Raw genomic sequence first — 13,143 nt, 5'->3', positions numbered from 1 at the left:
CGTATAAATAAGTGGAAAAGTTCTGTACTGGCATCAGTGCAGAGGCCAGAACTTGTCAGCCACCCCTGCTGGCCAAAAATAAAGCAATGCCTTACTCTCTAACACTCAAAGACAGCGTTAGAGGGAGTCTTTATCCCGACGATTTGGGAGGTTTTTGGTAACAGCAGCACTGGTGAAAAGACCCCAAACCCCGCAGCCTGTACACGTTCTGCCCCTCTGAACAAAACCAGGGCAGGGGCACGCTGGTTCCTCCCCCAGCTGCCCATCCCTTCTCGCTCTTCTTCTCCTCTGCTGTTTTTCCCAGCGCCTGGGGATGGCATCACCTGCTCATCCTTCAGGATGTGTGGTGGGGAGCTGGAGGCTTTCCCCAGAGCGTGTGGATGAGGCTTGTTTTGGTGGAAAACAAAGAGATGGCACATTTAAAACAGAGTGCTTCATTCCTTTCCAGCTTCAAGCCCCTGGCACTCCCCAGGGAGCTCTGGGACCCGCTGAGGTCCACTCAGAGCTGAGCATTCCCTCCTGATTCCATACCTAGTGGGGCTGCCAGAGACCATTTGGGGCCCCACAGCTGCACTCCAGGACTCAGTGGGGCATTTTGAAATACATGGGATGGAATTTGGAGTCTGCCAAGGACACTGTGGGGCTCTGCAGATACAATTCAAGGTCCACGGGAACATTCTGGGGTACCAGGGATGCAATTTGAGACCCTCTGCACAAAATCTGGGGCCCCGTGCCTGCAATTCTGGGGCCAAGTGGGACATTTTGAGATGGCAGGGTGTGAGGAGGAAGCATCCCACTGCCTGTGGGGCAGGCCAAGATGGACACAGTCTGCTCAGCACACTCAGGGCACTACACAGCTGAAGGACACCAAGGGCTTGGATGTGTTTCTCCACCTTTATTAATCCACAGAAAGCTGCAGCTCTGCTGAGCTCACCGGCACCAGCAGCACAGCGTTTGCAGAACGACCCACGATCTTCTCTGCACCCTTGGAGCTCTCAGGATCAAGCCCGTGTGGGCTGCCATGCAGCTGATTGAGATATCCCTGTCTCTCTCTAAGGGCTGAAGGGCTGTGACCCAAAGAAACAGAGCCGAGATGAAGCCGTGTGTCTGCACAGCCCCCCCGGATTCCCCACAGACCACTCACCACGGAGGATGTGAGCCTGAGTCTCCAAATCCTGCTCCCTCACGTGCCTCGCGGCGCACCCTGGGCACAGAGCTCTGTCATTCCCTGCTCCCAGCCCCAGCCCTGCCACCCTCCCACCCCGCAGGGCTGACCCAGGGGCCACCAGCAGGGCACTGGGCAAGGTGGCCACCAAGCCCAGCTTGTGGCAGGGGGCACAGGGAGGCTGAGGCTCTGCACAGGGTGGTTGGGGTAGCCACAGGGTTGCTGCCACTGCAGTGCAGGCAGGTGGCCAGGCTGGCCCAAAAGGGGCGAGGGGCTGTGACTCACTGATGAACCTGACGGCCGCCAGGCGCACTGAGGACTGAGCATCCCTCAGGTAGGGCAGGCTCTGATGCATGAACTCTTCAGCCCTGTTCCTCCTCATCATTAGCTGCAGGGAGCACCAAGGATGTCTCCAGGCTTGTCACAGAGCCCCCCAGCTGGCTGGAGCCGTCCCTCCTGCCAGCATCCCTCATTGCTGGACACAGCAAGGCGAGAGGGGCCTGGAGAGGAGCCCCTGGGGCTCTGTTCTCCAGGACAGGAACAAGCTCCTCCAGGTCCTGCCCCGCCCTGCGAGCAGCACTCGGAGCAGGCTCTGCCCCCCTGGGCTCTCATGGGGACAGACAGAGGGCAGGGACAGCCCCCAGCCAGCCTGGGCCCTGTGGCTTGTCCTTACCAAGCATTCTCCAAGCTCCCACATCCGCTCTTTCTGCAGCAGGTGCTTGAGCTGCTTCCAGTTGAGAAGCTCTGCAGCAGCAAAAAGGGCTTCCCTGGAAGCCTGCAGAACAGCATTAGCTCAGGGATGGGGACCAGGGCCTGGGGAAAGAGACCTCTTGGCTTTATTCCTGTGGTGATCCCACCCTTAGGAAGCTGTGACTTGTCCTAGCCCGAATGTCTTGGAGTCTCTTGGGGCCAGCCCTGAGTGACTGACTGAGGCTTGAAGCCCTGGCCCCTGACACTTGTGGGGAAGCTGAGAAGCCTCTGGGCTTCTGGAGTTCACATTTTTAGGCCTTGGGTGCTGCCTCAGTGGCCACGGGCTGCTGCCAAGCCCTGCTGGAGCAGGCAGGACAGGTGTTGAAAGTGGCTGAGCCACCTTGTCCACCCCTGCTTGTGCTGCTTCCCCTTCCCAGGGGCTGCACTGGGGGAGCCCTGCCCAATGTGAGCAGCCCTTGCCCCAGTGCCCAGAACCGCTGGGAGGTGTCAGTCCCCCCATATCAGTGCTCAACCTTCAAATCCATACCTTGGCCACGCTGGGGAGCTGGTCGTTCATACGGAAGAGGAGCGGGATCAGTGCACCCTGTATCTGCCTCCTCATCATCTTCTCATCCCTGCTCACCACGCACCCCAGCAGGTCTCTGAGGAGCCAGAGGGAGAGCTCTCGCAGCTGGCCGTTCTCCTGCCAGGAGGGAGGAAAGGCGAGCCTTGAAGCAGCAGCAGCTCCCTGCCCGTGCTCCGGGCTCACATTCCAGAGCGGGCACAAGCAGCATTGGGCTGCAAAGCCCAGAATCCATTCCTGGAGGGCTGAGCCTGCTCCAAGTGCTGCTTTCATGAGGGGCAGTGCCCTTCTGCGGGGCTCGGGCTCCCACGTCAGCCTCACCGAGTCAAAGAGGGGCAGGATCTTCTCCACCAGTGCCACAGCGACAGAGCTGGCCTTTGACATTTTCAGCTGACCCAGGACATTTCGGAAGACCTTGATGATCTTCAGCTTCTCATCTTCACTGCCAGCTTCCAGTATCTTCATCATGGTTGGCAGGAAGGCTTCAAATTTTATTGACTTTATGAAGAAGAGAGTTTCCATTTTTTTGAAAGGTCTGGAGATCTCCCAGGGCAGCCACCCCGGGCCCCACCATGGCAGGGATGGCTTTTGGAGCAGTCAGCCCACATCCTGACTCCCAGCCCAGGCCAAGCCACTGCCTTGCACTCAGCCCCAGGCCCTGGCTGCCCCAATACCACCCTGCTCACCATGTCAATTCTCTCTGACAGCCCAGCGAGGACTTCCAGCAGCAGGAAGGCCACCATCATGTTGGGACGCCCCTGATCACCCCAGATGTTGGGCTCGTCACCCAACTCCTCCAAGTCAATCTGCCCCAAGGATGGCTGGAGGAACAAACACAGCCATGAGGTGCTGCCAGAGGGCTCACAGACAGGGGCTGGGGCATTTTCTGGTGACTCACAGCTCCGTGAGAGGTGCAGGTGCCTTCTCTGGGAGGGTTGCACCACTGGTTCTGGAGCAAGGTCGCAAACTCGGTTAGGACCTTGTCCAAAATGCCAGGCGTGGAGGACAGAGTGTCGCACAGCTCCTGGAAAGTGCTGGAAGCCAGGGGGCTGCCTCAGCCACAGCGCCGTGGCCAGGACCAGCCCCACAGAGCAGAGCCCGTGCCGGGGGTCCCCAGGGGCCCTGCAGCAGGCAGGTCAGGGCTGAGGGGGAGTTCTCTGTGAGGCTGGGAGCACCAGGATGGCTCTGGAGTGGTTTGGCTGGCTTTGGCTGCTGCGAGCCCAGCCAACGTGCCAGAGAGCTGGAAAGGTTTGTGGGATGGAGAGCCTGGCTCTGTGGGATGTCCCACAGCATTCCTTGGATCTGGCAGCCACAGAATCTCGGGGTCCCTCTCTCCACATGGAGCAAGCCCCTCAGATTGTCAGGGCCAGTACCTGTCTCCCTGAAGAGCCATCTCGCACAGGCTGATGACCGCTGCTGAGGAGTACTCGCTGGTCACGAGGAAAAACAGTGACTGCACTTTCAGACGGCCTGACTCTGAGGTGATGCATAGCAGGTTCTCAAGAATGCAGTTCACTATCTTGGGCACCTGGAAAGGACACAGGTGAGGATGGCACTGCCACTGGAGTGCAGCCATGTCCTCAGCTTGCCCTTCCCATTCCTCTCTGCTGCCTTTGGATGGCTTCAGGTGCCCAAGTCACCTGGATTTGTGAGGAAGGGATGGAGGGAGGAACAAGGCCTGATATGGCTGAAGATCAGGGCAATCCAGCCCCAGGGCACTTACATCTGTCAGCCATAAGTCCAGGTCTTTCATGACCACATCCAGCATGCTGCTGGGCACCTCCTTGTCAAGGATGTTGGCATCTCTCATCGCCTCGATGGCCTCGAGGATGATGTCTGTCCTCTCACTAGAGGGGAGGTATTTTCCAAAGGTCTATGGCAGGAAAGAAGACACGTTCCACTGAGTGCCCTGATGGTGCAGATGGCTGGGCAGGGGTTCCTGGCAGTGCTGGCAGCAAACCCCACAGGAAAGCTGGCAGCAGTGCCTGCAGTCCCTGCATGGGAGAAGGTGAGGAGAGAGGGCCCTCCACATCAGGGAGGAGGCCCTACAAAGAACTAGGGGCTTTCTGGGGGCCAGGAGGGCTGGAGCTGCTGCCAGGACACCAGAGTGCAGCCCATGTGTTGTCCCTGCTCAGGGATGGCAGGAACCTTCTTGCCAGGGCAGTGAGGCCCCACCGGCCCCACTGATTCTGGGTCCCTTTGCTCACACAAGCGCCCTGCTGATGCCATGGGCAGGAGTCCCAGCAAGGAGGGGGATCATTACCTGGGTACACTCTGCAATGCTCAGGTAACACAGCGAGGAGGTGCTCAGAGCTTCCCAATAGAATTCGTCTGACCTGTCCCTTGGCCTTGACTTGTCTAAACAGCAGGGCGAACACAGAACAGTCAGTAGGACAAAGCTGCTTTGCCAGCAAGGTCATCAAACCACCCTGAGATCTGCTTGCGAGACAGCAGGACAGAATCAGTCCAGATTTCTGGGGGCCATCAGGAATAGCTTCTTGCTATAGGCAAGAGGCACCAGCCAGGGTGGTGGATTTGCTCCTCTCTAACGGGGAAGACCGGGCTTTGGGACCTGGGAGTCAACTGGGCTTTGGCCGTGGGGGCCACAAACCGGCGGGGTTCAAGGTCCTGAAAGGAAGCGGGGAAGGAGAGCAGTAGCAAACAGATCCAGATCCTGGACTTGAGGTGAGCACTCAGCTTGTGCAGCAAAGTGACAGCTGGGATGCCAGGGGAAGCAGCTGGGAGGGGCAGAGGAGGTCAGGAAGCAGATCTGTCAAGAGAGGTCTGTGTGCACAGGGATGCAGGCCACAGCTGCTCTTGCTTTTTTACTCACAGAGGAATTCAGCGAGGGAAGAAAGAGCGTGGAAAGCTGAGTATCTTGTTTGTTCCTCGGAATATCGGAAAAGAATGAGACGTCCCACCAGCCTCCCCATGGCTGGGACTGAGATGTCTTCAGGGCACACAGGTCCACAGCTGTCTCTTCCAAATCTGACAGAGGGCTGGATGAGGGAGGCATGAGGAGAAGGGCTAAGAAAAGGATGTTGGTGCTGAACCTGTACCCAAGAGCGTGCCCAGGGCAGGATTCCTGGTGAATCCAAGCTTTACAGGGCTCCGTGGCCCCATCTCTTGGAGCAACCAGCTGGGCAGCAGCCCTGGCATGGAGAGTGGCAGGGAGGGGGGCATGGGCTGGCTGGAGGGTGTGTGGTCCTTACCTTCAGAGTGGAATAGCTGGACAGCAAACTGGTCAGGACACAAATCCTCCCCATAGCCCTCTCCCTCACAGCTTCTCTCTCGGATCTGGTGTAGTCCAGCAGCAACTGGGGTGAGAGAAGCCGCTGGTGAGCACCAAGAGCAAACACAGCTCTGCTCCTGGGCCAGACTTGTACCATCCCTCACGGCTTCCTCTAACCTCACACAAAGCCTGCAGTGGGGTGCCTGTCCCTGGGGTCCCTCACAAGCCTGGAAAAAGGTCCCAGGACAACTTTTTGGCCAGGCAGGTGCCACCTTCTGCAGCCACTGTGCTTCAGAGGAGCCTGGTGCCAGCCCCCGCTTCCTCACGGGAGGTGAACACCCTCCCCACACCATGCTCTGCGCTGGACTGGGCAACTTCTCCCCTCCAGGGTGAGGAACAGCCCCAGGACCCCCACCCTGCTTGTGCCACACCTCAAAGATGTCCTGCAGCTCCTTGCTGACGCTGGAGGCAGGAAAGCTGAGCACCATTGTCCTCAGCATTGCATCCATGGCTTTCAGGGTCTGCAGACACAACAGAGAGCAGAGCCTGTTGTGGCAGCAGCTCCCTGGCCACAGAGAGCAGGCACAGACTTCCCCAGGCACTGTCCTGGGGAAGGCTGTGAGAAAATCAGAGAAAAGAATGAGAAACAATTCTTATCTCCACTTGCTGCTCCTGTGAACATGTGGAATGTGTTATGGAGATTTGTTTACCAAAGGGTGGTTTCTTAATTGGCCACTGGTGATGGTGTTTGGATTGAAGGACCAGTTGGGTCCACCTGTATCGTGACTGTCCGTAAGGGCGACGGGTTTCTTAATAAGTATAGGACAATGAAGTGATTGATCAGCCTTCTGGAATCATGGAGTCAATGCTAATTATTACCTGTCAATGTTAATTATTACAGGCTGGGGGCCTGTGGTGACAGCCTGACATTCTGCTGTTCTTTCCCCCACGCCCAGGAGACTGATCTGAGCTCCCAGTGCCTGAGGAGGACACCTGAACTTCCCAGGAGAGACACAGGGATACACAAAGTGCTGGGGACAGAGCAGCCAGGCCCATGGGAAGGAGACAGAGCCACCAGGGTGGGAAAGCAACAGCAAGAGCTCAGCCTGCCTCGGGTCTCTGGTCATGGGGCAGCACAGGGTGAGCAGGGAGCAGCCCAGAGGGACTGGAGGCTCCTGGAGCTCAGCCAGCACTCACCTTGATGTAGAGGGAAGTGTTCTGGTGTGGCATTTCCCTTTCTGAGGGAAGCAAGAGGACGCTTGAGAAACATGCAGAGAGCAGGCTTTTGGTTTTGCCCTCCAGCACATTCTCCACCAAGCTGCAAGGACAGAGGAGAGCCAGTTGGACACTGGTGCTGGGAGGCCTCGTGCAGGTGGCCTCGGAGCTCTGGGGCAGGGGCCCACCTTAATTCTTCAATGGTAATCATGGCGAGATACCGGATCTGTGAGGACAGCCAGTCCCTTGGCTCCTTCTCCAGAAGGTCCTGCAGAGCACAACCAGGATGGGACCTGGCAGCACCCAGTCCCTGACACACCCAAGCACTGTCCACGCAGGGTGCCAGTGCCAGGGGTGCTTGTGCCCATCCCCAGAACACCAGATGGGATGTGCCCAGCCCCTCACCTTGATATTCTCTACCACTTCACACGTTTGGCAGAATAGATCCAGGCCCTGGGTCAAGCCACGTTTCAAGGCAGTTTTGCACATGACATAGGTGCTCTTCAGAAATGTGAACTTGTGGGTGTCCTGGCAGAGACACAAACAGGGAGTGCGGGAGGATGGACACAGCCAGTGGGACTGGAGCACTGGGAGTGCAGTGCCCTGGGAGAAAGGCAGCTCTGCCCAGCCAGCACCACTGCACAGCCCAGCAAAGCCCCTGGAAGCAAATGGCAGCACAGCCACTGTCCAGCCGGCCACAGTTACCTTGTCAAGGCTGCTGACAAAGGCCAGGATGAAATGCACAGCGTCCTCTGATTCTTTGTATACAGGCAACCAGCTGGCATCTGCCAGAGGGGAAGAGCAGTGGGGGGCTGCAGAGGCTCTGGGCACAGGACAGAGCCAAGGACACCTACCCTGCAGCCAGCCCTGTGCCCACACCCCTGGCACAGCCTTTTCCCTGAGCGGCTGGTGGCTGGAGGTGATGGGCAGAGGAGCTGCTCTGCTGGAGCTGGGAAAGCCCCAGTGCCCTGGGCTGAGGAACACACTGGGATATGGGCAGGAAAGCTCCAGAGTCTCACTGCTTCTCACTGCCCATGCCCTGGAGCCCCTCTGCTCTGTTTTTTTTCTCAGGAGAGGCTCTGCTGGGGCTGGCATCCAGCCCCAAGCCACCCTGGCATTCAGGTGACATCCTGCCCGTCCCCCAGGACTGCTGCTGTCATTGTGCCAGGAAAAACATGACCCTGACATCGTGCAGGGTGTGCTGCTGGGCCCCAGCCCTGCCCAGCCCCACGGGGCCCCTCGCTCACCAAGCTGCAGTGGCTGCATCGTGGTTGTGTCGTAGAAGGAGACCATCTGTGAAAAGCTGCTCCTCTGGGAAGAGCTGTCCTCCTCCCCGGGGGTGGCAAGGGGTGTCTTCTCCATCCTGTGGGATAGGCAGTATGGGGGATCCTGGGCTGGTGTCGTGGGAAGCTTTGGCAAAACACTTCAGCCCCACAGGGCTGCCAGGGGTGGTGGGGCAAGACATGGGCTGCACTCGGGGGCTCCGTGTCACTTCCAGGCTCCTGCCTGTCACCGTGCACTGTGGGCAGCAGCCATGCTGACCACCCGTGCTGCAGGGCGGCGTCACAAAGAGCCCCACTGTGACACAGCACCTGCTTCTAGTCCCAGTGCTTGTTGACATGGGACCTGTCTCCAGCAACAGGTCCCAGTGACCCACCCAGGCAGGGAAGGGCTGGGTGGCCCCCAGGGCACAGGCCAGGCATAGCCCTGGGCACCTGGGTGCTCTCAGGGTGCCTCCAGACCCCACTTTGCCCTCATGTCCCTGCAGTGCATCCCAGAGCCCCGTGGTCAGACACTCTGCCATGCCTTTCCTTGCAGGGTACTGCAGGGGTGATGGGGGAGGATGGCAACCACCAGGATAAAGCTCTAAGGGTCCTTAGACTGGAGGGACTGGAGCTCAGCCAGCACTCACCTTGATGTAGAGGGAAGTGCTCTGCTGTGGCATTTCCCTTCCTGAGGGAAGCAAGAGGACGCTTGAGAAACAAGCAGAGAGGAGGTTTTTGGTTTTGCCCTCCAGCACGTTCTCCACCAAGCTGCAAGGATAGAGGAGAGCCAGTTGGACACTGGTGCTGGGAGCAGCCCCTGAGGTCTTGTGCAGGGAACCCATAAGAGATGAGCAGATTTGCCCCCAGAGCACGAGGTGTCCCCTCATCTTGATTTTCTCTACCAGCTTGTGTGTGTGGCAGAATAAATCCAGGCCCTGGGACGGGGCACAGTTCCAGGTGGTTCTCCCCAGGAGGGTTTTCTGGCTGCTCTGAGCTGGGGGTCCCCAAGGCTGCAGGAGCAGCAGTTCATGGGGCAGCTGCAGGGTGGCAGGAAAGGCTCCCCTTGGGCACTACAGCTGCTCTCAGCCCCCTTGGTCAGGGACAGGGACATCTGCCCCTGGAGGGACCTTTTTTCATGTGAAAATATTTACTTATCGAAAAAAAAAATTGGAGGAGAAAAGCACCTTTTGCTCTCAGCCCTTCTCAATCCCATTGCCTGCTCCTGGAGAGGTTTGGATATTTAATAGTGATGACCTCATGTGCATCATCAGCTGCTGCTCCATTCCAAGGCCAGATTGGGCTGTAGGGCTGATTTACTCAGGGGGAGTTTGGGCAGCAGAACCTGTGGCACTTCTGCATGAGAGCATTAAAATCAGGCAGTGATTCAGGGGTCAGAAAAGCCACAGCTCACTTTAGGGTCTCGACCCAGACGTGGGAGGGGGCATATACACAGAGGAGAAAATTTTACTGCTACCACTAGCAGTAATTTTACTGCTACCAATAGCAGCTTTACTAAACCCATAAAAACCAATTACTGGTGGAGCTGGAAAATAATGAAGTCGGCAAATAATTTACAGGGAGGGGGAGAGGGGCTGTTTAAAACCCAATAAACTGTGACTGCTCTGAAGCAGCCCCCAGAGCCTGCAGCAGTCTTCAGTTAGGTGCACATTATTTAATTGGTTTCAAGTGATTTTCTGGACTGCTAATCACCAAGATGTAATTAAAAACCTAGGCAGCATGTTGAGTGCTATAGCACATTGGAGATGTTAAACTCCTGAGAGTTCCTGTGCTAGGGATGGCTGATCCTCTTGCTTGGTGTGTGAAACACCCAGAGAGGAGATGTTTGCAGGTGGGTGAAACAGAGGAATGCAGGGCAAGTGGCCACCTGTAACTGCTGAGGAGTCAAGGTGAAATATTCATACACATTTGGAAAAATATCCACTGCTCATGAAAATAGAGATTTTGAAAAGCTATTTTGAATTTTGGAAGGGACAGAAGTTCTCCTTACAGGCATAGGCTGTCTCACTAAAAAGAAGGGGGAGGGGGAAGGAAAATGGAAGTTTTGCTTCACAGTTTGAGTCTTTTAACTACTCATCAAATAGTTTGTGATCTGCAGGATCCTCGTGGTGTAATTAATCTTTTTTGTGTTTCTCAGGATCAGCTGAGAGCAGCTGAATAAAGCCCAGCCATGCTTTCACCTCTGTGTGTACAGGACAGTGCGGGGAGAAAAGGGGACTAAAAAAAAGGCCAGTAACTCAGCATGAAGAAGGGATAGAGATTGCAAGCTCTGATGGAAGCTGGAGAACAGCTCTTCCCTGGAAAGGTACCATCTGCTTAAAGACTTCCTGCAACATGATTCTAAAACCACAGCACTTCTCCCATGGCTTTCTGCTGCACAGCTGATTTTCCACAAAGCTCCAGCTGACTGGGCTGCAGCCCATCTATGAAGGAATTTCAGATACATCTTATTTTTGTTGTTTGCTTCACTTTCCTTTTTATCCTGGTGTTGATACAGCTAAACCTCAGCGGCAGGGCTGTGTCGGGTTTCTTGCAGAACCACTGATGTTTGTTTAAACATCTGCAGCAGGTGTATCTAGCATTGCTGTGAGGGGCTAACACAGAGCACTCAACCAGCTAAAGCTGTTCTTTGTGCAGTGAGTGTGAGAAGATCACGGGGGAACTCGAACCTTTCCTCACTCCACAGCAGAGGTTCACGTAATACAATCACTCCCTTGGCAGTGTGGGAGGCAAGGGAAAATTTCCACAGGAAAAAAGCGATTTTAAAATAGGAGCATACTTGTCACCAGATGACACAAGGAAAAAACGACGCACCACAGCTATGGTCACAATGAAGAGACTAATTAATTTCCTCTGACTCCAATCATTTATAGTTCTCAAAAGGTGCCAGTGGATTGGAGGGTGAACGTGCCACCTCGCCAACGACACTGGACAAACTACCTGTACATCAAATTTCTCTGCCTCTATGAAAGAATGCAAAACAATAGGTTGTTTACAGAAAGTTGTGTGAGAAAGTTCTCTACAAGAGTGTAAACTCTGAAGGCTTTAAAAAACTCTTAAAAATCAGGGCGACACATACTCCCAAATCAATGGGCTCCAGGGAGGAATTGCCACCTCTGCTGACCACCAGAACCATCACCTTTGTGTCTCCATGGGATCTGTTCTCCAGCAAGGGCAGTGGGGACATCTGGCTCATGGGGCTCACCTCCATCTCAGACATCCTGCAAAGGACAGGCCAAAGCCCTCTGGCTCCTCCAGAGTTTGTCCTGTGCCTCTTATTCCCCCTGTCCCCATCCAGTGACCTGCAGAGATGCCAGTAGGACAGGCCAGGTGGGTGGAAGAGTCTGCAACTCAAATCCCAGAAGCACTTCCAGACACCACGGTGCTGTAACACAGCCTCTGGGAGAGTTTTGGGGGACTGTCTCTAAAACAGCAGGCTTTTGGTTCAGGAGGAGCACATCAACACCTGTGAAAGTACCATGACAGTGTGTGCACTGGGGTGATAAGGACTGAAACCAAATACCCCTCTAGCTCCACAGCTCTCTCCTGCTCCAACAATTCAGCCAAAAATTTTGCCAAAGCAAATCCAGCTTCATGTGCTTCAGTCACCAACTGTGATGGTGAAGCATCTCCCACCAAGCAACAGCACTGCATCCACATTTAAACATGATAGAAAACTGAAAAATTAAAATGTTTTGGCATCCCTCAGACCTATTATGTCCAAAAGAAACAAAAGTCTCATTGCTTTCCAGGGAAAACAGGAGGTGAAATTGGAAGCGGCTGTTGTAGGAAACATGTGTCGTGCTGTTTTAACCAGCTTTGTCTTTATCTGCTCTTCCCAAGCCTGAGGAAACATAGAACTGAAAGTTTCCTTTTTTATGATTGTATTATTGCTGGGACAATAAGAGTCTGTGTTTGTGCAATTGTTTTGTTGCCTTCTTGTGCTTTCTAAAGGCTTTCCTGGTAAACACTTCCCAGCAGAGCTGAATGGGATTCAGTACGTACTGCTTTGGGCTTTGAAAGCTTGAGACATTTCCCTCACTTCCCCTGTTCCCCTCAACATTTTGGCAGTCACAGGCAGAGAACCCACACTCCTAGCAGGGATGTAACATAAAAGGAATGCTTGTCTCCATGGAGCAGTTGTCTGGCTCAGCCAGGGAAGACGCCACTCATTTCTGTGGCAGCACTGCTGGCAGCTGAGAGAGCAGAGCCCTTCCAGAGCTCATGAGGAGCATCTCCAGTTTGCAGGAGCTGGGCTCAACTGGGAGGGTCCTGATTGGGAAATTCAGAGAGGTTTCTTGGCCTTAGCAGCCTCCCCCAGCATTTATTGCAGCCTGTGCTCCCTCTCATGAGCACAATCCAGGATAACGTGTCTATTGCAGCTCCTCACCTCGTTATGAGAGGAGTGTGTGTTAAACTCTTCAGTGAGGTCCCTGCAGACCACACTGCAGACCACTGCTTGCTCCTGGAGAAGCAGTACAACTATCAGAGCCCAGGACACCCCTCTGGCTGCCATGGCTGTCTCGAGACCTTGGCAGGGGGCTTGGAGACCTTGGCACGAAGTCAAAAACACCTGTGGCTTCCATTTTAGCCTGTGGAAAAAGCTGCCAACTCTGTGTGAGGAATTATAAACCACAAGGGTTTGAGTAGTGTGGTAGTTGAATTAACACAGGGTGGGAAAGTAGAATTTTGGGGTTTTTAGAATGTAGTTCAGGGGGACAAGATGGAGGAATTTGGGCGTGTCCTGGCCTTCTTGTCCTCCATGTCTTGGTGTGATGGTGACACTTTTCTGTTGGTTTAAGGTAGAGACACACTGCTCAACATAGATGATAGGTATTGGCACAATATTGTAAACATAATAAACATAACTTCTGATATAAAATATAAACACCGCCCGAGGCGGCACACAGAATGTCATGGCCTCCTTGCTAGACAGAGCTCGGCTGGTCAGAGAAAGAATGTTCTAGATAAGGAA

The 13,143-nt window shown here is 54.9% G+C and overlaps 1 protein-coding gene and 1 long non-coding RNA gene across 3 annotated transcripts; one reads left to right on the top strand and one right to left on the bottom strand.

Annotated features, from left to right (window-relative positions):
- Positions 1-880: 880 nt before the first annotated feature.
- Positions 881-8,429, bottom strand: LOC128797667 (uncharacterized). 2 transcript variants are annotated; one of them, XM_053960436.1, is made up of 19 exons: positions 8,133-8,429; positions 7,591-7,670; positions 7,291-7,413; positions 7,074-7,153; positions 6,868-6,988; positions 6,102-6,191; positions 5,651-5,755; positions 5,272-5,437; positions 4,702-4,796; positions 4,162-4,311; positions 3,812-3,966; positions 3,337-3,472; positions 3,125-3,259; positions 2,760-2,936; positions 2,403-2,558; positions 1,839-1,940; positions 1,451-1,553; positions 1,145-1,204; positions 881-1,067 (listed from the first exon to the last, which is right to left on the bottom strand). In XM_053960436.1, the coding sequence occupies exons 1-19, from the start codon at positions 8,245-8,247 to the stop codon at positions 931-933; spliced, it is 2,286 nt and encodes a 761-aa protein (XP_053816411.1). In that variant the 5' UTR covers positions 8,248-8,429; the 3' UTR covers positions 881-930. The 2 variants fall into 2 exon arrangements, with proteins under 2 accessions (XP_053816411.1, XP_053816412.1); XM_053960437.1 differs by lacking the exon at positions 6,102-6,191.
- A 108-nt stretch (positions 8,430-8,537) lies between these two features.
- Positions 8,538-10,618, top strand: LOC128797668 (uncharacterized). The gene is made up of 2 exons (XR_008434204.1): positions 8,538-8,704; positions 10,306-10,618. It is a non-coding gene; the product is annotated as an uncharacterized LOC128797668 (long non-coding RNA).
- Positions 10,619-13,143: the final 2,525 nt, after the last annotated feature.

The sequence above is a fragment of the Vidua chalybeata genome, chromosome 19, assembly GCF_026979565.1.
Source record: "Vidua chalybeata isolate OUT-0048 chromosome 19, bVidCha1 merged haplotype, whole genome shotgun sequence".
NCBI classification, from domain to species: domain Eukaryota; kingdom Metazoa; phylum Chordata; class Aves; order Passeriformes; family Viduidae; genus Vidua; species Vidua chalybeata.
The sequence above is the reverse complement of the archived record's forward strand: the minus strand, read 5'-3'. Positions and strand labels throughout refer to the sequence as shown.